At 38.8% G+C, this 26,732-nt stretch overlaps 1 protein-coding gene across 4 annotated transcripts; it reads left to right on the top strand.

Moving 5' to 3' along the window:
- The first annotated feature begins 7,547 nt into the window (after nt 1-7,547).
- Nucleotides 7,548-26,661, top strand: hps3 (HPS3 biogenesis of lysosomal organelles complex 2 subunit 1). Of its 4 annotated transcripts, none has more exons than XM_077716607.1 (25): nt 7,548-7,681; nt 8,093-8,255; nt 8,567-8,638; nt 9,424-9,517; nt 9,623-9,696; nt 9,937-10,149; nt 10,320-10,377; nt 10,683-10,765; nt 11,395-11,518; nt 11,752-11,902; nt 11,987-12,069; nt 12,173-12,344; nt 13,562-13,643; nt 15,289-15,446; nt 15,571-15,672; nt 18,392-18,500; nt 18,591-18,835; nt 19,399-19,576; nt 21,252-21,485; nt 21,942-22,139; nt 22,638-22,832; nt 23,157-23,261; nt 23,386-23,592; nt 25,267-25,354; nt 25,537-26,661. In XM_077716607.1, exons 2-25 carry the CDS (start codon nt 8,205-8,207, stop codon nt 25,662-25,664), a joined length of 3,204 nt encoding a protein of 1,067 aa, XP_077572733.1. In that variant the 5' UTR covers nt 7,548-7,681; nt 8,093-8,204; the 3' UTR covers nt 25,665-26,661. The 4 variants fall into 4 exon arrangements, with proteins under 4 accessions (XP_077572733.1, XP_077572735.1, XP_077572734.1 ...); XM_077716608.1 differs by having other exon boundaries at nt 7,565-7,778; XM_077716609.1 differs by lacking the exon at nt 15,571-15,672.
- Nucleotides 26,662-26,732: the final 71 nt, after the last annotated feature.

Raw genomic sequence — 26,732 nt, 5'->3', positions numbered from 1 at the left:
CCTCCCCTTATTCTTATCCTGTCATTACAGCATTGTTTAGCACATGGACAAAACACACCTTGCCACACTTCAAGTCACCCTATGGTATTGACTAAAATGATCCATGAAGGTGGGATAACTAGAAATAACTTTGGACAGTACGTACTGGAGGTGCGTAAGTGTACAAAGCATAGATTATCCGCAGTGTCATCACAGGATATTTGGAGCGCAAAACACTATCCGCACATCTCAAGGAATACATTTTATTTGAATATAGGTATTACAAACTCTCTTTATAATGTACTTGCATATAACTTAGTGTTTTTACATCACCTTCACTTGTCCCATCTGTGTGTCTACAACTGAGTTGACATGTTTTCATAAGCTCATCATCCTAAACTAAACAACAACACGAACTCAAAATCTGCCTTTGCAGGAGAGATTTAAGGATTGGGTACGATTTTTTCCCCCCAGTCCGATTCCTTTGTTATGTATGGTCAACAAAATCTGTTATGTTTCTCACTGGCTGTTTTATTTTTGATGAATGACAAGTTTCAAACAGCAAAGAAAGTCCTACTAAAGTTCTAACAAACTGTGCAGTTGTGAATTAGAAAATGTAAACCCTATGCTATTTCCCTAAAGCAAAAATTAAAAAAACCTTTGACAATCCTAATACTAATGTTTACTTAATGTCTGGCCAATGTTGATGGTGTCTACCAGTTAAGTCATGCAAAACTAATCCTTGATAGTTGAGAACCAATGAACTGGACATTGTTGATATAATATCCAGAAAAGGGTCAGTGGAGCTGTGTGAATTAAGTCTGGAGGCAGGTTGATGTCAAAAATGTCTTTGTTGAAAATATGTGTACAATTGGAAGTATTATTACACTATTATAAATTTAATTTACAATATGGGATTTGTTGACGTAGACAGCCAAAAAAGCCAATTATCTGCAGATTTATCTCATTCATTAACTCATTTACAGAACTGCTAATCGTCACAAGGGTGTCGGAAGGGCTGGAACATATCCTAGCTAATTACGGGCAACCGCACACACACTCATACCTATGGGCATTTAGAGTGTCCATCCATCCATCTTCCATACTGCGCATCCTTGAAAGGTTTGCGGGGGTTGCTGGAGCCTAACCAAGCTGACTTCGGGGCAAGAGGCAGACTACACCCTAGACCAGACATGGGCAAACTACGGCCCGCGAGCCACATACCCGTTAGGCTTTTTAATCCGGCCCGCCGACGTTGTCCAAAAAAAGTTTTTTTTTTCCAAGATGGCGTCGTCACGCGGAAGCCAGTGCCAGTAGTTCTATCCACTCTTATTTGTTTCCATGTTTTACAGCCCCTCTATCTTTTTTTAAATTACATTTTGATATTTCTTAATACATTCCTTTTTACTTTACTTTGTACTTTAGACTCTTTACTTTAATGATGAGTGAGGAGTATGTTAATAAATTAGTGTTTTTTTCTGTTTATGTTTCATATATACTGTTAACGGATGCAGTTTTTATATCTATCGTATCTTGTGCTGACCCGGCCCAACTGTCAAATATTTAAAGTCAATGTGCCTCCGGGCCGAAAGGTTTGCCCACCCCTGCCCTAGACTGGTCGTCAGTCAGCCGTAGGGCACTCAGAGAGACAAACGACCATACGCACTCACAATCATACCACTACCAGAGCTGCCAACCTCCGTCGACCCCATTTCAGGAGTACCCTTGTCTCATTGCAGGAATTTATCCGGACGGAGTGAATGTGATTCACGCAAAAATCGATACCAAATGTAAAAAAAAAAAAAAAAACTTAAATAATAATTTAAATCAAACTGTTATCGTGTTTTTACATTAATTAAAACATTGTGTTTTTGCAATCTTTTGAAAAAATACAGCACAATGAAAATAAGTTTATCTTTGTGTTTGGGTCCTTCTATGTGCGTTTTATAGTCCGTAATCCCACTATGTCACGTTGGAGCTACAGATGTATGTTGTGCAATGTGCAAATGTCGGTCGTTTTGGAGACGGCTTCAATATGGGATATTTTATCGAATAAGAAGCGACTGTCTGGATTTCTTAAACGTTTAATCCAAATTCTGATCCATTTTGTGCTGTCTACTCTTACTTGCACTTCCTTTAGAACAACCCCGGATATGATAGGATTTGTTTCAAAACAAGAGACTGGTGGTTTAGTCAGCCTTAACAATACTTACTTCCCTTATTACAAAAAAGGGAAAATGTTGAAGTCATAGAGGCTACCTATGCAATAGATTCCAAATCGATTGCCACGCTGAAGTCGCTCAAGACGAACCATTTGTCAGAACTTGTAACTCGGATGATGACAATGCCCTCGTTGTACAAAATTCTCCCGGTTTACAGAGCAGTTGAATAAAGATGGTGGAAGCTGTGGCAGTCATGTGAATTTTGAGGCATTTAAATTGGTACTTTTCCAAAATGGTTGCTTAAAGGAGGTTGTCCGGAGTCTCAGAATTTGCGTTGTATTTCCGGGTAAACTCCGAAAATTACAGAGTTGGTGGCAGCTCTGCACTACTAGCAGGAATTGGGCCTGCGCCTGCCCACACCGAAGTCAGGCATTAACACCACGAGGCAGCTCGCTGCCTATTTTAACCCTGTGTATTAGTCAGTCCAAGTTGGATCGCCTTGTGACCACTGTGACCAGACATTTCGTCGCAAGATGCTTCGTCGAACGGACGTTTCGCGGAACGGACGCTTTGTCGCCGGACAGTTCGTCGAACAGACATATCGTCGGCGGACAGTTCATCGAACAGACATATCATCGCCGGACATTTCGCCGACGGACAATTCATGGCCAGACTCGCGAACAATTGTTTTTAGAATAAAAGGTGTTCGTCAACCAAGTGTCCGTCAACCAAGTGTCCGTCAACCAAGTGTCCGTCAACCAAGTGTCCGTCAACCAAGTGTCTGTCGACGAAGTGTCCGTTGATGAAATGTCCGGGTACCGTGTCAACTAGTGTTCACGTGTGCTCTCCCCATGTCCAGTGCTCCTCGTCTCCCTGTGTCTTCCCAGTGTGGTTGGACTTTTGTTCTTTGGTCCCTGTTATTTTTGAGAAGCTCCCAATGCATTTAAGTTTTGAAGTTCACAATCCATTTGCAAATAGTAGCTAGGTGGTAGTTAGCGTCACTTTTCCAACGGTGCTTTCCATGCTTCGTAAAGCTGTATTGATTACATTTGTGAGTGACCGTTTAAGGTTACACATCACTGCTAAGGACAGAACACGACGGTACATTATGTGGAAGTGAAGCAATGGCTGAGGTTCTGCAGTTACCCCACACCCACACAATTACATTAAGGGGTATTGCAGGCAAATACAAGGATGTCCTTGACTGTCTCCAAAGAGAATCATTGTCACAATCCACTTTGACAGACACCTTGACTGCGACTCATAGTCATGCCGTCGTTATGTCTTTCAAATGATTGGCTCGATATTACAATCTGCAGAGAAACGCTTTATTTGTAAATTTGTAGATTATGCAGTGTCATATTTTTTTAATTTACATTTCAAAAAGATACTGGCGTTGGGATTATGTGGTAAAAATTATTGAACTGTGAACTCTAAAATGAGATTTAAAACAACAGCTTTCAGCATCCTTTTAAGGTGCTACTCTTGGAATATAAATATATTAAAATATATATTTAAAAAAATCTAAATATTACTATATATATAACCTTTTAAAAACATCTGATCAAACTGCCAATCTTCAGCCTCTTACCATCCATGCTCTATATCTTGCTTTGAAGGAACTGTCACCATATACTAGATCATTGTTTTGCATTTGAGTTCTTCAACACCCACAATTTGTGTCAGTCCATAGCCAACCATTCTACGGGACTCTCTACTCAATCACATCAAGCCAATCCACAAGTGTGTTATTGTCTAGAATCTAGACACTCTATATACCAAAAAGAGGTGAGCTTAATGCACTTGAGGAACACTTGCCAGAATCTGATCCAATTCACTGTTTAATTTAGTGGATGACTGGAGTTTGTCCAGGGGGGGTGGGGGGTGACCTCTGTTTTGTTCCTTGGGAAAACCGCTTATTGTACATAACGTACATACACACTGCAGTACAAAGTATCTGAACAAGGATTCTGTGCTTGGTTATTGAGTTGATAACTGAAATTAAGCCACGATTGTCTAAGAAAATAGTGTTGAAGTCATCCATTGAAAGCTGTGGTACAATAGTTCCCTTAGCCTCTTGAATTGTCACAGAACCACTCCAAGCAGTAAGCTAACATAAAGTGAAGTGGATGAATAAACTACTATTGGTCAATCTTGCAGTCTTTACAATATATCCAATAGGGTTAATGAATCAAATATAGTTGGCTCTTTCACCATCTTTCAGCTAGATGACACTTTCAAAATCTTGCCTGTCTGTTAGGCAGATGTATTTTATTTATAATGTGTTTAGGATTTTCCCAGATACTCTAAGCAGTTTATTTAGTTACAAGCCCATTGAGAGCCATGTGAATGTGGAGCAGTTCTGTAAGGATAAAGCAAATACAAAGGAGAACAAAAATGAAGCAGCTGTTTTTGAGTGGCTAAGGATGTTGCAAGCTCATTGTAGCCTGTTCTTCACATTTTATTCCAGTGGCCAATCATAGTGTTTATTACATCATATATGACCTGTGGCACTTCCTTATTCTGCACACAAATAGTAACTGGTACAGCAGAAGAAGAAAACACTGACAAACAATACAGAAATTTCCCCCAGTAGTGTGTTTTCACCCGACTTGTTATGAAATCTAGATCGTAGCAATATGATAGTAGAAAGCATTCATTTTCTGAACCCCTTTATTCTCACTAGAGTCGTGGCGGATGCCGGAGCCTATCCAATCTGACTTGAGGCACAAGGCGTTGGACACTCTGAATTGGTGGCCAGCCAATCGCAGAGCAGGAGGAGACAAACAACCATTCATGCTCAAACTCATATCTAGGAGTAATTTAGAGTGTCCAATCAGTCTACCATGTATGTCTTTGGAATGTGGGACGAAACCGGAGTACTCAGAGGAAACACAGGCTAGCCCAGGAGAATATGCAAACTCCACACCAGAGGACAGAACTGGATTTGAACCCAAGACTGTGAGGCCAGAACTGTAACCACTCAGTCGCCTGGCCGTGTAGTAGAAAGCACAAGGCAAAAAATAGATGAATGGGGTGGCTGTGGATGTAGTCAAATATACAATGGAAAAAAATTAACCAAAGCCCTCTCTCAAGAGGGTTCTTCGTTTTTTGTTGAGCACACTTAAACTTTTTCTCTGTCCATCTAACCTCTGCTGTTTCCCATGACCACATCTCTCAAGAGTGCTGAAGCAGCATCCAATTTCTCATAGAAGACTATAAATAGACCACTCTGGATCCTGCCTGATGAGTGAGCCAAACAAGCTTGGCCATTAAACAACAACATATAACAAAGCAAAATAACAGAAGGACATTTTGGAAAAACAAACCCTAATACAGCCAAGACAAGACTGTGCTCTTTACTCAGCCTATCTAATGCCTTTATTGGCTGCCTTCTATAAACCAAGGTCTTCTGTTTCACCAATCATTTTAGACAGATACGATTCAACCAACCGAATTATGTTGGAAATTGCAATTAGAATGAAACTATACTATACTATTTTAAGGTTAAATTATTTTAGTGTTATGACCCAGACAAAAAAGACCACTTACAGAAGGCCTGAATTATAGCATGTAAGGGTAGACAGTGACATATCCATTCACCCATTTTGAACTGTTTATTCTCCCAAGGGTTGCGGGGGTTCTGGAGCGTATCTCAGCCAACTACGGGCAGCATGCGTTGGCCAGCCAATCACGGACACAAAGAGACAAAGGAGAACCATTCACGCTCACACTGATATACAAGTGCAATGTAGAGCACCATCGGAGGATCTGGTCAAATCAATTCTAAATAAAATACAGGAATGCCTTGACATACGATTGTCCCAACATACCATTAATTTGTGATACGAGGAAAAATCTGAGTACATTTTTGCCTTGAGATACGAGCCAATTTTGAGATACGAGCTTACGAGACAGTTCCTGATGCAGCCGCCAAGTGGCCTAGAATGCGAGAGGTTGCGTATGAGAACAGCATCTCGGTCTTTCTTGCCGCATTTCCAACGCGTAAAGATATCTTTGAGCACTAGTTGCACAGGTTGCTTTTTTTGCACTAATCTGTGCAAAATTAAGGGGAAACACAATGGGTCCATAGCAAGCTAGTGCAATGAGGGGCTAACCATCATTTCCTAGCTTCACAGTGACATTCATAATGAGATGGAGAGATTTCGTTTAATATGGTTATAAGATAAACAGTAGCGAGATAGCGTAACCGAGTCGATAAACTGTGAAAAAGCCAGCGGAATCTACATGGACTTAATAGCAAAGCAAGCACCCGAACAAGACACCTGCTAGTGTCATCTCATCTCATTTTCTGAACCACGTTATCCTCATTGAAAGGACCGCACTCGTAAAGGTAACATAAACTTTGAATTTAACTTAATGATGAGAGGTTAGCACGTCGGCCTCACAGCTCTGGGTTCAAATCCTGGTTGGTCCACCTGTGTGGAGTTTGCATGTTCTCCCCGGGCCTGAGTGGGTTCCTTCCAGGTACGCCAGTTTCCTCCCACATTCCAAAAACCTGCATGGTAGGCTGATTGGACACTCTAAGTTCTCACTCTAAATAAGAATGGATGTGAGTGTGCATGGTTGTCCATCTCCTCGTGCCCTGCGATCAGCTGGCCACCTATTCAGGATGTCCCCCGCCTCTGGCCCGGAGTCAGTTGGGATAGGCTCTAGCACTCCCCGCGACCCTAGAAAGGATGAAGTGGTTCAGAAAATGAAATGAGATGAGACAATTGTGAGATATTAAATTTCTCAGCACTCTAATGAAAAACATTTGAAAAAAATCTGTGAAATACCCAAGAACCATTGTTTCGTTTCCAGCAAAACCTTGCCATTCACGGTGCAAAAATCACGTTGCTTGTCGAAATAATCCAAAACCTGGGCAAAAAAAAGTCTGTTTTCTGCTTAAGGACTGTTCACCACATCTTGTGCTTGGTGAAAGCGCCCTCAAGCGTGGATACAGACCGGTGCAATCTTCTGTCATGGAAAAGATACACGAAATGTACAGTAAAAACGGTGTATCTTAAAAATAGCCTAATTTAATGATATAATTTTCAAGGAATCAATGAAGAGAATGACGTTTTATAGCCACACACTCACAAAAGTGAGATTTAAAGAAGGCTATTGCACAGTGGTATGAAAGTCAAACAAATTAATTTCAGACACATCGAGCTATTTTAATGGTTTCGGTGAATTCATGATGAAATTTAAAATATCCCATGAGTAACCTCAGCAGCATATTTTAAAGATGCCGTCTGAAGGACGTAATTTAAAACAAATTAATGTTTCTTAAATACTTTGTTCTGAAGGTTTCATTGACTATGAACGAAGATGTTGGTTTTAATGAATTGTTGAAAAGTTCCCTTTCTTTGTGACAAGGAAAATAAAATACGAGGTAAAGCAGCCAATCAGCGCAAGGAGGCGTGGCCAGCGATGTTGTGGTTGACAACTTCCTGCTTTGCAGCGTGAAAGTGTTCTCAAGGCAGCTTTATATCATGAAGACAGGATAAACACGCTTTTTAAAAGCAATTACACAGGTAGCGTAAATACATTTTTATTTATTTATTTATTTACAAATATGGCACTCTGCATGCAAGTCAAATGTGGACGGAGAGACGGCGAAAATGAGCTTAAGTAAGTTGTTTCAACCACCTACTGATTCAGCTCACAAGACTCGAGCATGTGATATTGATTAGACGAATGGAGCACACACTTGCCCGTTGTCTGCTTTTGGTGGTGGACTAGTTAGCAAACATTTACGAAAAAATGGTATTTAAACAATGATTCACATGGTGTGTGTCCCCCAATTGTATAATAACGCAATGCCGGTTGGGTATGGTGACAGAAATAATAATTTTATGAATTACCATCGCATCCGATATGCAGCCCGACATTCTTTTGAATAATTTAACAATTAAATTGTACCTTGTGTATGTGTATTCTCACAGGATGCTGCGTCATCTGCTGATGTGAAATTAGACCACAGAAATCAAAGATCTATATAAACCTTACCAAGCTTCCTTGCTTCATTGAGTGAGGTCTCATAACGGTGGATGAAGAATGGTGCACGTATACAATTGCCACCCGTACGCCTCACAGCAGATAGTGCAGGTAAATGGTCAAGACAGTCAATCTAAATAAATCCCAGTCGTCCACATTCTATAACAGATGCGGGAAAATTATTCCATCATGGACAGAAGTGGGTGTAGGTTTTCGTTCCAACCTACAAGAGAAAACTTTTCCACCAATCTGGTATTTTAGAAGTGCAATCAGTGGATTGCTGTCAGATGTTTCCTATTTCAGCACAAACCTCATTGGTTATACTGTCTGTGTTGGATCGATTGAAACAAAAGCCTGCAGTTGCCCTCTATGACTGGTTTGCCCACCCCTGCTCTATAATGACCATTATCCCTCTGCCCCAGGTGGAACAGGAGCCTGGGTTGGTCTGCTGTGGAGGTGATGCGTTGTTTGTGGTCACCTTTGGAGGATGCAAGGTTATACATATATTCATCATTCATACATACTGTAGCTACTCACATTTCAGCCGCCCCGCGTATAAGCCACACCCTTAAAATTGCCTTAAAATTCTTGAATTTTACAATTTCTCGCTAATAAGCTGCCCCCCTGATTCACAATGTTCACCTCCTTATTCATGGTTTTAAAAGGGAGATCAAATGTGTTACTTTGAAGGGAAAATATTAAGAAAAATCATTGCACATGATGTTTGTGAAATACTGTATGAATCTAAAGCACATTATTAGGGTCAATATCATAAGGAATTAGTTCATCCAGTCATGTTTTTTTTTTCTTGCTACAAAACAGAAAATAACCTACAACCAGAACATGTTACTTTGCCGACATCTACTGGTGAGAAATAGTATAGCAAGTCTTGTGCGCATGTCAGCCGTACCCTAGATTCAGTCATTTTTTTTGTTCCAAATACGGCTAATATGCGAGAAAATACGGTACTTGTCAACCTTAGGCAATTGCGCCCCATATTAATGATTGCAATTCCCCTTATTAAGTGTTAAAAAAACGTACATGTGCTATGCGGAACATATTTAATCACATAGGGTGCACTTAAAATGCTTGAAGCATGACAATATTAGCTGTATATTATATTTCATCTGCTGCCAGTGAAGGAGACGATCAGATTAGATCCAAAATGGGCATGTTGCATCGTACATGTACTTTATTTTTATGTAGGCACACCCTCCAATAGTTTCCTGGTGCCCTCTAGAATAGTGCCGAGTTATGGGTTGTTTTGTGTGAAATTCAGGTGGAAGCATACAGTCTGGATCGGGAAGGCTGCCCACTGATCTGCCGCTTTGCGACCATGGGTACTGTGAAGAGCATCCTACACAGCAATATTGGTATGTAGTATTTTTTTTTTCTTCACTGTCTTCCGATAATAAGATAATTAATTAGGTCAATAATTTAAATGTATGAGCCAGAGAGATAACCTTGGCTCCATGTAGGGGACTATCTGGTCACAATTGAAGAAAAGAACAGCAGCACCTATCTGAGAGCCTACACCAACTGGCGTTACCAGGTGATTTATCAAAAAGTTACTTTTTTGTCATCTTGTGAAAATTATCTGATGATAACATAAACACCAACAATGCATTTTCAGACACTTTCCAATGTGATGTGTAGAGATTTAATGACATTTTCAGTTTGCCTTAAATAAATATGTTTGGCTAAACTTATGAAATAGCTTTTCTCGTCATATTTATGTATAGCACAGTATACTTGTATACTATCCATTTTAATGCATGCATTACATCACCAGGCTGAAGAAAAGGCTCGTGTTGGTGTACGCTTGTTGGGCCACCTACTCCGAGGAGCGTCTCAACGGGGTGGAGTACAAATGGAGATAATTGAGATTCCCCTTTCAGAACTTCCTGTTGCTGTTGCGTGTTGTCCAGTTACAGGTGACCTCTTGGTTGGCTGTGAGAAAACCTTGGTTTTGTTTACCTTGAGAAGACAGAACCATCCAAACATGGTAAATATGCTGTTCTTGTACTGATTTTTTTGGCTTAGTTATTCAACATAATGTTATTTTGACTTTTGTGAAATACATTTTCCTAAATGCCCTAACAATGCTTTCCTAAACAAAGTGATTAAGTTTAAATTATTAAAAAGAAACATCTTTGTTTAAATTGTTATTTTCAGACTCAACAAAACATACAAACACCTTTAAACACTCAGCAGAGTTCCAGTCAGAATCAAGGTAACACTCAAGTATGCAACGATAGTTTGGGGTGAACAAGAAATGGTTAGCTTTCATGAATGATGTGTTGATGGCTTTATCCATCATGTTGTTGTTGGTTTTTATTTTTTAAAATTTTATTCCACCTCATATTAGTGCTTCAAAGATTAGTGACAATCACATTCATGGACAAATAATTTAATGTAAGGTGACATCACCTTTTTTTTATACTTCACAGTAGCCTGAACTTGTATAATATGGATTAATTGACTATAACTGATAAAACAATTTTAAAAAATTTCTTAGGTCTCATGTTTTACTTCCAGATCCGACCTCAAATCAAGTCGGTTCTTTTCTTGACTTTGAACGCTCTGTCATCCTTCATCTTCCAGCAACTAAACCTGAACAGGTATTGTATCATTTGACTTATGTTCATCCTTATTATTTTTTTTATTTTTTTTTTTTATCTCAGATTAGTGGTTCTCAAATTTTGGATTGATTACCATCAATGGTACTCAACGTTTGAATAAAATGTTAAATCCTCTACATGATACGTTTAGAACTACAGTAGTACCTCGACATACAATCTTAATTTGTTTCGGGCCTGAGCTCGTATGTCGAGCTTCTCGTAACTCGAGCGAACGTTTCCTATTGAAATGAACTAAAAACAAATTAATTTGTTCCAACCCTCTGAATGAACACCAAAAACAGGATATTGGATTGGAAAAAGCCCGGCCCGACCCAAATCCTCTTCAAAATTTCTTCGTGAAAAACATTGCTTTGGTGCTTCAGCAATCAGTTAGGTTTTTGGAAGGAAAAGGCACAAAAGACAATTATAAACACTTGTGATGCAATTGCGTTCCGCTCGAGTCAAAACATATAACATCACATGCTAGAATGGGGGGTTATTGGGCGAGCTGCCTCTCCACTTCTGCACTTTCGGATAGTTTGTCGTGTATTGAGTTGAAAGCTATTAAGGCATGTAGGTCTATGTAAGCTACAAGTTTATTTATTTAAATATTCCTTGCACCCCTCAAGGTAGCACTTTGTGCAGGATATATAGCTATCCAAGCTGACCTGGAGGTTCTGGTCCTTAAACTGGAAGCTGATTACAAGCCAAATAAACTGGAACTGGAAGAGTCGTTGGAGAAACCAGTAGATGGTGATTAAATACAAAGCTTTCTGGGGGTTCATTGTTATAGAACACTAAAGCTAGAAACGTTTTAAAATGTGTTGCATCTTTTGCTGTTCAATATTTTGTCTGATAAAAGAATACATTAACAAAGTCTAAGTTGCAAGAAGTTTGGCGAGGCAAAACTTCATAAACAAACGTAAACTGTCTTGTAATTTTAAGAGTGCTTTTTTTTCCTCCTCTAAACAAATGTTTTTGCACAGATGTTGCTGAAGACCAGGCTGACTTCCTAATTCTTCCAAGAGACCAGGAATTGCTTGGTGAGCAAGCTAAAGACTGTGACATCCCTGTCACCATCGAAAAAACAGGGCTTGAGGACAAAGGCCAAAACACATTTGCCTATGTTTTGTTCAGGTTTGTTTGCTAGTGTCTTGCGTTGTTCAGAAGAGCTTTTATTTCTTATTAAACTTTTTCCTCTGGTTATATGTCCTACCTTAGGCGTTTTACTCCAGATTACCTACAGGGTTTCAGTGTGGAGGAGACACGCCTTCACTCCCTCAAACTCCAACCATTTTTTACAAGTGAGTTAAATGGGTCAAGTATCAGTTACGAAGTTCTTTGACTGATGAAAGATATGTTTAAATTCCCAGAAAATATTTGAGAATATTTATCATGTGCATGCAGGCTGTCAGTCTCTGGTCGAAGAGCCAGCTTGTGTGTTCTGCTTCTTTTCTCTACCCACAACGGGCTACCTGTATAGCCTAAAAGGCAGGGTTGAACTTATCTCGATTTACCAGTATCCAGAGAAGGTCTTGGAAGCAGTGCTGACTGACGACCTGCTACATGTCATTACACAGTAAGTCTTACTTATAAAGTTTTTGTTTCCCTAATATTAGCCTGCTTAATATTACAAGTACAGTGTCTCAGTTTACTATGGTGTTCCACTATGTAACTCTAATGATTATGGGCATTGGCATACTCTGACACTGCAGTGAAGTCACAGTTGCATTTAATACTAGTATAGTAAAGTTGAGTATAAAATTACTATATTATGAAGAATAAACTGCAACTACAGTTTACCAGGCTTTTTGTGAGACTTGATGGACAGTCATACCTTTGAGATACAAGCTTAACGCGTTCTGGGACTGAGCTAAATACAAATTGATCACCACCATCCGAAAAAAAACACATTAAAACAGGATATTACAATGGAAACATATTTTTATTGGTTGTAATTCACCATCTATTAACAGAGTAACTAATAACTATGGCTATGATATTTTATAATAAAAAGAGGTATTATTCAATACAACAGGGAGGTTCGTGGATGGGAGAGCTAGAGAGAGAGACCTGATGGATGTACTTGTAACGTAACATTCACTTTAAAGTTTAAATTTAACTTAGGTATCTTGGATTCCTATACACACACACACATACTCACACTAAAAAAAGTTTTAATCTCAATGTTACACAAAATTTAAACCTTGTGCAATAACCAAGGGAAAGAGGTTCATGTATTACACCGCAAACTTCTGGCTTCTCCATACGTATGTATTGGCGAGCCAGCTAAGCTTTGGATCCATTGCATTTCCCTTAAATCTGCACTGACTAACGGGGAAAAAAAACATGGAAAAAAATGCAACGCTCCGCCCAATGCTCTTAGAGATCTTTGTATGTGGGAGATGCAGCGAGAAAGACAGTGCTCTGAAATCATAAGCAGCCTCCCGTGGCCTGGCTAGCTGTAGGTCTCCAATGCTTGTTTCTCAAAATTCGTCTCGTCTCTCAAGGTAAATATTTGCTCAGAGTTTTACTCGTATCTCAAACTCCTTGTATGTCAGGGCACTTGTATATCAAGTTATTATTGTATTGTTACACCGCTGGAAATAGCTACCTCAAAAGATTGCTCATAAACTGCGGAAAAAAACCCTCTCGAGAACAGCTTCTGCTTGAGTTTAGATTTCTGTCTAGATACTGTGATTGAATCAATAAATACACTGCAAGGTTATGGGGTAAAGAAGTTTAACCATGTCACTGGTATATTTTTAATCATATTTCTTTCTGATTGTGTACTAGGAATGCTCTGCAGTGCTTCACAGTGCGTTGTGCAGCAGTTGCAGCCAGGTTTGAGGACCCCTACATCGATACCACGATGAAGGTATGATTATTGAGAAAAAAACTCCTTTGCTATATCAAAAGGAATTTACAGCCAATAATCTACTGTAGGTACATTAATCTTTTGTTTTTCGCGGATAATGTAAACCGGTGACACCTCGGATCACCTATTATTACTATTTTACTACATGTTTTCACGGCTATACAAAAATACAAGTGCACAAGTACAATTTTCAAGAAGTGTATTTATTAAATATTACAGTTATAAGCATATGAAAAGACTAAAATATTCATATCTAAATATAATTTATCTTTAAACAATTGTAAATACTGTACTCTCGGGGAAAATACTGTATTTCGACACCTATAGGGCTCATTTAAAAGTATATATTTTTTCTCTAAAATGGTCAATATGCCCAATTAGTCGGTGCACTTTGTTCCTAAATTTTAATTTTTGTATTATCCCGACCGCTGGAGTGACTGGTTTTATCTCTTGCCGACACGGTACTTATTGCGATCAACACAGTGGATGTTCGCCCTACAAATAGCCTCCTCGCGAATCCCAAGTCTCATTTCATCATGTTCTGAACCACTTTATCCTCATTGGGGTCACGGGGGCGCTAGAGCCTATCCCAGCTGATTCCAGGCCACAGGCAGGGGACACCCTGGATTGGCGGCCAGCCGATCGCAGGGCACAAGGAGACGGACAACTATGCATTTTTCCTTATAGTAGTTTGGCTTAGGGTGCGACTTATACTCCAGTATGACGTATGTATAAAATTATGCACGCTATGATATGATTCCACCTGTTATCATTGAACTGCAAGAGGGCCCTTTAGACTTGTCTTACTCATTTCAAAATTGGAAGTGGGTGCACTTTTAACTTATCCTCTCAGTGGTCGCCACGGCAAATCTGTAGTGTTGCCTGTAGCTTATAAAAAGAAACCTCGGAAGGTATTTAGAAATAACATTTATTATGAAATAATATAACGACGGTTGTTGTGATAATTTTCGTAAGGTTATATTCTTCATTCGGCAGTTGGGTGTTTATACGGCCGATGTAGGTTGCACGCAGACAGAGATTTGAGACGTAAAAAACGTCTATGCTGTGTCACTAAAATTGATGGAACACATCTTGTCCTTAGTGATGGAGGGAATGGTAAACTCATTTTCTATACAATTGAGCAAGATGGCACCATAAGTTTACTCGTCCTTTGCCATATTTATAACTTGCACCTTCCAGATGATTGTCTATTCTCCGTTGCTGTTTAGATTTAGTAACATTCTAAGAAGAAACACTTATGTGTGGCATTGCAGGGGTTGGTACAATCACAAAAAAGAGAAATCACAAAAAGTGTGAACGGACCAGATCTTCATGATAGATGGATACTAACTGAGCTTAATTGAGGACCTAATTCTCTAAAACTGTGACTATTAACGTGAATTTGTTTTTCGTTTTGGAAATAGTCATACAAACTCATGATTTAATTGCACGTTTCTTTGTGTGTGAATAATGCTTTTACTACAGTAATTGTTGTGTGTGATATTTACTAAATCTGAGTTCATTATAACTTGAAAACAATTGTCAAGTAAAAAAGCATGAGATAGTTAGCAAAATTTCAAGTATATTGTGGTTTTTAAAACCACCCTCAAGGAATAATTGAACATTTATGCATGCGTGCTTTCAGGCTTGTCCACCCTGGAGCCTTGAGGTGTGTGCGTTCAGGATGCAACTTTTTATTGGCCTTCGCTCATTGCGTGTGTGCGGCTGTCACGTCATCCTGTTCTCTACTGCTGACACTGAGACACCAGAGGAGACTGAACGCAATGCCAAACGCCGAGGCCTGTATGTCATTCTGAATCGTAACACAATACTTGCACACCACACGGTCAATTCTTTATACACAGAGCAATGGACAAGTTTAGTATATGTGCGTCAAATTATTTAATGTGTGTGTTGTACATTTTAGCATATTGAAAGAACACACCATGCTGACTGGTATTTTCCTGGCGGTGGGAATCGATCCCACCACCACACCAGCTCTGGAGAGCCTTCTTTCACGTACCTTTGTGTAAGATTACACCAGCCCTAGCTGCCACTTGCTGTCACTTGAAGTCTGAACTGCATTGTCATGTCCTTCAAAGGGATAGAATGAAAAAGCACTACTGTAAGAGATTATGGACTGACAGATTTGGAATCAGTTACAAAATTACCAGTCTCATTAGAGACAAAATAGGGACAGAATAGACGGTTTATTATTGATATTGTTGAAGTATTACTGGAAATCCGTGATAGTCTGATGTAACTACAGCACAGTGAAGCTGGGACACTTGACCAAAGCAAATGCCCAGTCTGTTTCCGCCTTTACAGTGTATTTGCTTTGTGAAAAAAAAATCCACATGCAATCAATTAAACTTGCATGAGGCTTCTCGATAAGAGTAACTATAGCTCTTTATAGAATCTGTAAAATATTTTCTTTAAAGTAAAACTCGAGATGGTGACAAAATCTAGTGTCTTTGACCACTCACAAGTATTCGTTATTCATTTGTTCTAGTACAAAGTTAAATTTGTTTGGCTCAGTAACTGCTGTTTGTGCTGGATAAATACAGTCTTGAAAGCACAGTTTGGAGGATTCAGCATACTTTTTGCAGAAGTAATGGATTGGATTCATATTTATTAATCTCTCCAATTCTGTCAGTATTATATCTTTGATCTACATCCAAACATTTTCAACATTTAATTCACCAATGTAAAAAGTTTGACTAACAGTGGCAGCATTATTTTTTTCTTTCCTAAATCAATTCAACCTTAACCTTTTTAACTAACTAAAAATTATGTCCCTTAGGTTATAAACTAATAATTTTACCTAAAATGTAACGTTTTTTTCCCTCTGTGAGGGGAGACGTTTTCTCATTGTATTTAGTCCTTATGTAGTGAGAGTGTGGCATGCCAGAAATCGTGAAATTTACTGATGTCAGCTAATCCAAACTGCGTTGGGTGCAGGTTTTTGTTCCAACCGATAAGAGGAAAATTTTCCACCAATCTGGTATCTTTAGAAGTGCAATCAGTGGATTGCAGTAAGATGCTTCTTATTTCAGCAGAAACCTCATTGGTTAAACTGTCTTCCTTGGATCAATAAGAACAAAAACCTGCATTCACAGCGGCCACCGAGGACCAGTTTGCCCACCCCTGCTTTCGACCCATCCCAAATAATCCTGAAGTGTGAGGCAATGACAGTTGATTGCTATAGTAACTAACTTGACAGTTCAGTATGTTCTTTGGACTCTGACCCATCAGCATCCCATACTCTAATTCTATAGCACTTACACTAAGCTGCCATTATTGAAGGGTAAATAGAAAATGCATAAACCAGGAGGCAATGTCCCCGTTCAAGTCTGGCTAAACACAGGAGGTTACTGGACGTGAATTTCAATATCGTGCACGTACACATGCACACACCAGCCTGTGACATTCATTCATTCATTTTCTGAACCGATTGACCGTCACTAGTGTCACGGGTGTTGCTGGAACCTATCCCAGCTGACAATCGGGCCAGAGGTGGGGGGGACTCCCTGAATCGGAGGCATGAGGAGATGGACAACCATTCACTATCACACTCACACCTATGGACAATTTAGAGTGTCCAAACAGCCTACCATTCATGTTTTTGGAATGTGGGAGGAAACCCAAGCAGACCAGGGGAGAACATGCAAACTCCACACTGGTTGGCTGACCTGGATTTGAACCCAGGACTCAAGCGCTGTGAGGCTGACACGCGAACTACTCAGCCACCGGGTTGCCATCACTACTCATGTTAATTATGCAAATATCGGCTACTTAAGAGTGCTTTTTTTCCTCACATATTTTGGTTTTCTGTTTAATTTTTGGGCTGTTCAGCTACAGAAGCCAGCATTAGAAATTCAATCACCTCTGTCTTGGATTATAAATTAACATTCGCTCATACAAAGTGAATCTGACGTGTTCTAACAACATTTGTTAGGTAACAGCCAAAACAGTCCAAATTCTTCACACAAAACTCACTAATTTATACATGGGTTTCCAATTTATTTATTTTTTTTCTTAGCAAACTCATTAAGACTAAAAAAATTACACTTTTTACATACTAAATTTCTGTAGCCTCTGTATTTAAAGTTTTGGCAATTACTGCATAATAACTTAAAGGCTATGATCCCACAATATATGGCAAATATCTGGATCATTTTGGCCATTCAACTTCACAGCAGCACTGGAGCTTCGAAAAGGTGAATGGCAACCTTTGATGCACAATATTCTTAAGATCGCTCCAGAGATAGTCCATCAATTTCAGGTAAATGCTTGGGCTAGGAGGCTCAACGTCATTCATCTTGAGCACAGGTGTCAAAATGATTCCACAAAGGTCCAAGTGGGTGCAGGTTTTTCTTCCAACTGCAACAGTACATACAGTTTGACCAATGAGGTTTCTGCTGAACCAACCAGGACCTGCCTGCAGTAATTACAGTTGATAGATATTAGATTGGTGCCAGGGTGTCATCTTCAGTGGTTGGTAGGAAAACCTGCATCCACTTGACCTTTTGTGGAATCGGTTCGACACCTATGATCTAGACTCTAGAGTTTCCAAATTTACAGCTTTTTTGTAAAGTTAATGCTTATGGTAATGAATTTTGAGTACTAGGTTCTGTATCTGGGACTTTTTCAGACTTTATTGATAAAAAAAAAAACAGACACCAAAGGCTCGTATATTCTTTTTGAGTATATTTCTGATTTCCTGTCTGTGTGGCTTTTGACCTCAGAAGCAGAAAGTGGACAATGTCTTCTCCAAAAGTGACCAGCACTGTGGGACATGGATGGAATCTCTATGTGGTTGATACTGTTCCTCCACTCACGCTTTACAAAGAGATGGTAATGCAGACACAGTTACTCAGATTTGGTTTTGTCTGATTTAAATGCTTTAACACAAATGTTTTCATTGTGAATGTGCCCATGCTTAAGGTTGAATATAGCCAACAATATGCACAAAACAATCAGCATTTCCAGAGTCTTTGGCACCTTCTAAGTGAGGCTCATCTCCTCCTCCGTGCGGCCTTGCTACATTCTTCTCAACTGCAGCACTACCAAAGCAATGGGAGGCCCACTGAAAGTCTTCCTGAGGAACATCTCGTCATTAAGACTGACAGACTAAAAATGGAGGAAGCATTCCGGGAAAATTGTGCTCAACTGGGAGACTGTTTCAGCAGGTAATACAATTTCGTGATAAATCAGGAGAAAATAAAAATTCTCTCATAGTTAATAAATTTAATAATACGTTTATCTTCCTGAATAAAATGTGTGTAGGTTTTTAACTTGGGGGCATCTTACCATAGTATGATTGTTGCTGCAGTTTGATTGACTTCTTATATTTTGGAGTCCACTATACCATTGAATACAAACTTATCAGGCTTGAAGTGAATCTTAGTCATCTGACTGGTTTACCACCTGTCGTTCCTGAATATTCAACAACTCTTTTTTTTAATTTGCTATTGAATAAAACTGGTAGGAAGTGCTCGCATTCTCCTGAATGCATACTTTAGTAAGATTTATAAGACCTAATAATGGCAGCTGACATAAGCAAGAAAGTGTATATTTTAAAACTTTTTAAATTTATTTCATTTGTTAGAGTAAATACTCACTAGCCTCATCAGTTAAATAAAAAAAGCACCTTCCAAAAAAGAATTGAACATGTAGGGTTCAGTACTCTTCATTCTAAACAGTTTATTATCCAATAAAATCATTCTAATTACTCTCTTCTTGGTGTTAATAGGGGGAACCAGAGACACTGTCATCAGGCTTTGCCTTACTACAGAATGTCTGGCCTATCAGTCACTGATATCATGGCCAGGAATCGCCCCCTTTCAAGAACTTCACCTACCTACGGCCCTGGCTTTTTGTTTTACCTGAAGCATTACCTTTTAGAAGAGACTGATCAACAACTCAGTCAGGTAATGGCAACAATTTACACTTCATCCTAGCGGTAAGATTTTGAGCCTGAACCCGAATTTTGGGCTGGGTCGGGCCTAAATTGTCAATTATTACTTTGGGTTCAGTTCGGGCTACTCTCGCCGGAAAAAAGTACTATACTAAAATGATGTTTGGTCTTTCTCAATGACTTTAAAAAATGTTTTTAAAAATGTATACTAAAACAATGTTTACTTCTTATGACATAAATAATTTGGAATTTTGGATAAAACAGAGAAGGTGTTGTACTGTAATTGCAATTGGAGGCGGAACCACAGAGCCACAGCCTGCTCTGCGCACGTCACGTGAACGCTGCAAGAAGTTAAAGATAAAATAAAGAATGAGAAACACGCACCATTACCGGTAACAGTTAGTTTTGGAAAATATGCGAGAGAAACTTGCACTGACTTCGTTAAATGTGGTTAATGTGGCGCTTTGCTCTCATAAGAGAGCAAATACACTTGCTACCTCGATGCTGAGCAGGAATTTAAACAGTTGAAATCGTGAAATACCTATATTATAGTAATACCTTAACATAAAGTGCCCCAACATACAAGCAATTTGAAATTAGAGTAAAATTCCGAGCAAATATTTGCATTGAGATACGAGACGAATTTTGAGATAAGAGCATACTAGACAGCCCGATGGCCGAGACGCGAGAGGCTGTTTATGATTTTAGCGCGTGTAAAGATATCAATGAGCACTGAGTGTTGCATTTTTTTCTGTGTTTTTTGGGGGGGAGATAGTCAGTGCAGAATTAAGGGAAAAACAATGGCTCCAAAGCTAGCAGGTGCAAAGAAGGGTGGTGCGAGGAAAAGGCATGTGATGATAATCGATATTAAGCACAAAATAATTGAAAACCATGAGTGGTGTACGCATGATGGAGCTGACTCGGCAATACGAGATTTTCAACAATATTCACTGTCCTGAAGCAGAAGGACGCTGTTAAGGATATCAAGCCTTCCAAAGACTAACCATAAATTCCAAACTAAGCAGTGACATTCATAACAACATGGAGAGCCTTTTAATATGGATAAAAGATAAACAGTTAGCAGTAGATAGCGTGACTGAGTGTTTTTGGTGGGTTTTTTTCAGACGGTGGGAACAAGTTAATTTTGTATTTATTTAATTTCTATAGGAAATGTTGATTTGAGATTTGAGTAAATCGACATACGAGCTCGGTTCGGGAACGCATTAAGCTTGTATCTCAAGGTATTACTCTATCATATAAATGATGTAAATGTGTATACCGTCTTGTTTAAATTATTTTTACAAAAGACGCTTTAATTTGTTATCATAAATCACCCCTCCTCCCGAGTCGGGTTGGGAGTCCCGTGTGCTCACCAAAAAGACATTTTAGTGCTAGTTACTTTGTCGGGTGTGGTCCGGGTCGGGTTTTTGGACCCGCGGCCCGGGTTGGGTCGGGTCAGATTTTTTACGGTCCAATCTTACCTCTACTTGATCGTATATTTGTGGTCCACAAACTAAACAGCTGACATAGTTAATGTGTTAATTGAAGATGTGAATTTCAACCTTTCCAAATCATGAATGGTTGTAAAATACTTGTTTTACAACTATCTTTATCTTTTAGAGTTATTTGTTAGTAGAACAAATTTCTGTTTACTCCATCAATAACTCAAAACACTTTTCTCTCCACAGGAAGCAGCGGATGAGGTCGTAGATATTTTTAGCCAATCAGAACCCTCCCAACTTATCAATGCGTGTGCAAGTCCAACCATGACCAATGTCAATCCTACGCGGACACTCCAAATCTTGCAACATCTGGAGGACAGCGTCGGTGTGTCGGTTGCAATGACAATCACAATGGCAACCATGTTGCTGCGCTTGGATGATCTGCCACAGTACACACACCTGATGGAAAGACATGCTGAGGTTAGCGGTTATGGTGTATCTTTTTTGTAAATTCCTACAAATATTAAGGTAGGAGATGCTGTGTTCCTGAGCAAAGAGCCCCAAAGTAGTCACTGATCGTGGTGATTTCTCTTTCTTGCGAGGTACTAAGATTCAGTGAGAGGGTTCAAGGGGACAAGTGTAGGTAGAAGGTTGGTGAATGTGGCGTGGGGATCAAGTCCATGGGATAATCTCACGCAAATGTACCGAATTCATGGGGAAGAAATGTGGTCCTAGGGCAAAGCATAAATTCGGCGATCAGACAACAGGGAAAACGCGAGAAGGTACTAACAGTGAATGTATACAGACCATCCAGTGACGTGATATTTAAGGGTATGAATACTTTTACAGATCACTGCAATAGTATTCCAGCCTGTGAAAATCATTGAATTCTGAAATTTGTAAATGCAAATGAAATCTGCAACTTTGTGTTTCTAGATGGTATTGGTTTATGGTTTCATTGAGGAGCCGAGGGTGTTGCTGCATAGTGGTGGAGGAGGCCAACAAACAAATATCTCTGCCACAGCATTAACCCAACAAATGGCCAAGTCCCAGCCTGGCCTTCTTGTGGCTGCCATGGTTGGTCTCCATGAGAATAACAAATTTCAGCTTGAGCAAGTAGACCACATGTTTGAGGTATGTGTTTCTTCAGGTCATTCTAAAGGTTATTGTCACCTTGGTATATGGCATAACTTTCACCGTTGGCAAATACAGTATTTTCTCGCATATACGCTATGTAATGTATTATACGCTATGTAATGTATACGCAATGTATTTGTAACACAAAAATATGACTGAATAAAGGTGGATGGGTGGGTGGGTGTGTTAGGGTGTGTATGTGTGTTTGTCTCAATATATGCCCCGCAATGGACAGGCCACTAGTATAATTGGTAACTAGTGATTATAATAGATTGACACACTTAATGTACTAGACAGTTCAGAACTACATCCACACTTCTAGAGTGACACCAAGTGTGTGCAAAAAAAATCTGCTAGGGAAATTTGTGATCTGACAAAAAACCTAAAGATGTCCCATAAAGATATATAGTATATGGTCAATCAATTATCATTCATTTGTAGTCTTAAACCAACTGCTTAAATTCTGACGTGTTGTATGTTCATGTACTACTGCAGGTGCTGGGTTGTGAAAACAGCTTACAAGTAGATTTCTGGGAAGCAATGCTAATGGCCTCATCGCAGGAACCGGTCATTCAAGAACTTCTGTTCCGATTGTCTTCTATTTATATTGACCGACTAATGCGCACCAGCACAGACAAACCTGGGTCTGCATCTCTAGTACACAAGTCACTAAAAAGTGCTGATGATCTGGTAAAATGGCTAAAGGAGATTTTTATAAAATTTGCATGATACCAAGCAACTTCGTATGTCAGTGTAAAAAAAAAAAAAAAAAAAAATATATATATATATATATATATATATATATATATATATATATATATATATATATATATATATATATATATATATATATATATATATATATATATATATATATATATATATATATATATATATATATATATATATATATATATATTTTTTTTTTTTTTTTTTTTTTTTAATGTTAAAGAATCAATGGTTTTATGTATAAATTGCCTCATGAAAATGTAATTTCTGGTCTATTATTTTCAGATCAATTCCTGCTCCCATTACGGTGCTTTATATCCGTGGCTGACTGTTCTCTGTCCACCTCAGAATAACAGCCTCCAACATCAGGAGGCTTTACACAAAATGCAGGTAAGAATTAGAACCATGTACATAATTGAAATTGCAAGCTGTATCTCTCCTGTGCTTGCTGCACACTAACCCTATATTTATATTCACCTTTTTTTTTACCACTGATGATGTGTGTTTTCAACAGTCTCTCCTTTGTGGAACATCCCTGTCATTGGCTTCAGTCATGCCTTTGTTGGAAAGTTTGTCAGACAAAACTTTATGGGGCTTCAGCCTGCACCTTCTCTTTGCTACCAGAAAGGGGCAGTACGGTAGGAGCATTGAAGAGCTGCTGGACCGATGCCCCCAGGCTATAATCGCCTATGCTAATCATCACTTGCAAGATCAGTATATGGTCTGTACATGAAAATGATTGCCGCTTTGTTTTACCGGTCATGAAAGTGTGTGGATTTTCATTCTTGTAGGTTTAAAAGTTCTTAAATGACCACAATATTTAGTATTATGAAATGTACCGAACACACAACGTACCTTACCCTCTTAAGCTACAGTGGTACAAAAACCACCCCTTGGCCACCTAAAAATAATAATAAAAATCCCTAACCCTAACCTCTGATCATTTTTAAGATTTTCAGTTATAAAATATTGGCTGCATGGATCAGCTCTTTCAGTTAAATATATTATATATAACAGACAATCACAGTAATATTTGAAATGGGTAAAAAGTATAGGAGTTGCGGAAGATTCAATTTTTTTAATGTGAATATTTAAATCTTCCTTTTGGGAAAAACTGCCTTTTAACACTTTTTATAACTTCCAATGAGGGTAAGTAAGGATTATGGTTAAGGATATCCCATGCCAAATTATATCACCACTTAGTTAAACATTAATTGATTACTTTTCGCAACACCTAAAGACCTTTTTTCCCCTCTGAAATATTATTGTGTTTGTCTGCTATATGATATTTTTATCTGAAATGGGTCATACAACCAATGATTTCTAAAGGAAAATATTGAAAATGAAATCAGACAGGCATTGTCGTCATCATTGACTTGACAAAAAGCCTAGTAGTCATCATACCGTCAGCAGCGTATGACGAAATTGTATAGTGCTTCTCCACAAGTTTGTCTTCCCAGGCAAGACCAATTCATGACATATTCATACTTGTTAGCTCTCAGCCTCCTTGAGCGCCATCAATCCGGCGACTGCAAATTGCCTCACCGATGCCAACAAGAATAAGATGGATCACTTACCTCTCACTGTCTTCTTACTTACCCTCCCTCAGTCAGCCTGTAGTAATTATCAAGGTTGCCCAATCCATTCCATCCATTGTCTGGCAAATAGGAACCACTTGGGTTTAAAATGCTGAAGTTATTGTTTGATATAAATACATAACTAACTTTAAACAATACAATTATCGTGACCGAGGTGAAACGCTGAAATTAAAATTCTTGCTCTGAGAATCGATGGCTACTGGCACATGCTGCATGGCAACCAACTTTCAAAGTTAGTGTCCACATAAAAGAAAAAAATAACTTGGGTGATGACTTGGCAGGCTGTCGTCGTCTTGTAAAACCGCAAAAAATGCTTAACTTGCCAGAATAAAGATATCAAGGAAAACTTTGACACTCCGTTCGTCAAGTCAATGCACCCTAAAGAAGTGCTTCTTAAATAGTGCCCTCCCCATATGGGAGCACAAAGCAATACCTGGGAGCTTTTGAGATAAGAAACATACTTTTTGCCAGACAATCGGTGGATAACAGTGGCGTGCTCACTGTCAGAGTTTGCTCAGGCTGTTACTCTGAATTTTAAATAAAACTACAATTTTTAGTTGGAGGGAGGGTGGGTTGGTTAACCATAGATGCACAGCCTAAAGTTTACTACCCTAATTCAGGAAAATAACTAAGTGTTGTCTTCATTTTCCAAGTTGTTTAGTAGCCTGTTGAACATGCATGTGTATACAGCTACAGTGTACTGAATCCATAGTATTTATCTATGTAAATAATGTATTTTCAGTAATTGTTATGTGCATAGCTAGTTTATCATTTCCTCTTTTGTTTAAACTCGATAGGATTTGTGGTGGCAGAAGCTGCTCCCAGAACTCTGCAATCGCACAAGATCTGGCCCAGCCAATAGCATTCTGTTGGCTGCACTCAAAGGTAAAAACTGCACCACAAATTCTGTCGATAAAAACAGTCATTGTCTTTATTTCCATTTATCACCTGCAATGAATGATAATTGATTCTTCATTTTTGGAGGGTGGGTCTACTTAATGCAAAATATCCAAATAGATTTGAAAATGTTTGTGTTTTAAGACTAATGCATACTATTGTACCAACAGAGACGCTCATCGTGGTTGCAATGGAGACAAGTCCTACAAAATTCCTGGAGTTGATACCTGACGATGGCACAGCTTCTTACTTCTTACCTCATTTGTTGACTTCCAGCCACAAACACTTACTATCTTAAATGCACAAGCACAGTGTTTCAGATGATGCAGATATCTTAATATACCCCTATATGTACTATGCTACTACAGGGAAAATATTGCCTAGTATTAGTTAAATGCCTGAACATTTCGTTTTTAGACTATAATCTAAGGAAAGTGTTGTTTTTCAGGTAAAAACACATTATCCTGCATAGGTTCCAACTTTGTGGTCCTGCAATAATGCAAATATTTTTTTGTATTGTTTTGATACTCTATTTTTCTTTTGCCTTTACCTTTTTAATTTAAAGTGTTATGTCCTTGTAGACAGCAAGAATTAATAAAGGACACCGCTAATTTGACTAAAAACCTCAGTAGTGCTGTGTGTGAATCAATCCAACCCTCAATTAGTATTTTATGGCTTTAAAACCTTTAATGCAGCTACAGCTGCAACACATAAAAAAGAATCATTAATGACCTGAAAAATTTGAATATTATTTAGGAATATAGACATTTCACTCACCATTTTTTTTTTACTTATACACAAATCAATACTCCTTTCCTCAAGAAGATTTCAATTACTCTGTTGTACAGATTACATGTGCGTTTCAGGTCCATCAAGAAGTCCTTATCTATCGCCATCAAAGCTAATGCTGACAGTTGAGCCTGTCCTGTTGTATTTCTGGCATAAGTTTTGATTCTGTTTTGGGCTAAAAATGTCCGTTCGACAGAAACAGTGGACATGAGGATGGTCACTGTCAAACCCACTAATGTGTACAGCCACCCCATGCTATCACTCAGGTTTTTCTGCTGAAGGAAGTCAGTGGGAGATTTTTCCGTAAAATCATTTGTGGCATACATTACAATCAGTTCTGTTCCTAGCCGAGGCAGATCGAAAAAGTACTCCGTGGCTCTGTGTTAAGATGGGAGCCAGGAGGCGTTGTGTTCAATCTCATGATACAGTATCTTGTGAGGTGGTACAATGTTGCAAGTTTCCTACTGTAGTTTACACATTTTAGTGATAGTTCAGCAATGCCTAAGAACGACTATAAGTCAATTTGATGCTTTGTTACTGTCAGGTTTAAGACCATATACATTCAATAATATCGGAG

This window comes from Stigmatopora nigra, chromosome 5 (genome assembly GCF_051989575.1).
Source record: "Stigmatopora nigra isolate UIUO_SnigA chromosome 5, RoL_Snig_1.1, whole genome shotgun sequence".
Classification (NCBI taxonomy): Eukaryota; Metazoa; Chordata; class Actinopteri; order Syngnathiformes; family Syngnathidae; genus Stigmatopora; species Stigmatopora nigra.
This window is presented reverse-complemented; position numbering and strand designations above follow the sequence as displayed.

Bases quoted from the DNA above. Each gene is read 5' to 3' on its own strand.
- hps3 (XM_077716607.1), top strand. From the start codon at position 8,205: ATGGTGCACGTATACAATTGCCACCCGTACGCCTCACAGCAGATAGTG. The intron at 18,836-19,398 runs GTAATACAATTT...TGGTGTTAATAG, and splicing joins CTGGGAGACTGTTTCAGCAG to GGGGAACCAGAGACACTGTC. The intron at 19,577-21,251 runs GTAATGGCAACA...TTCTCTCCACAG, and splicing joins CTGATCAACAACTCAGTCAG to GAAGCAGCGGATGAGGTCGT.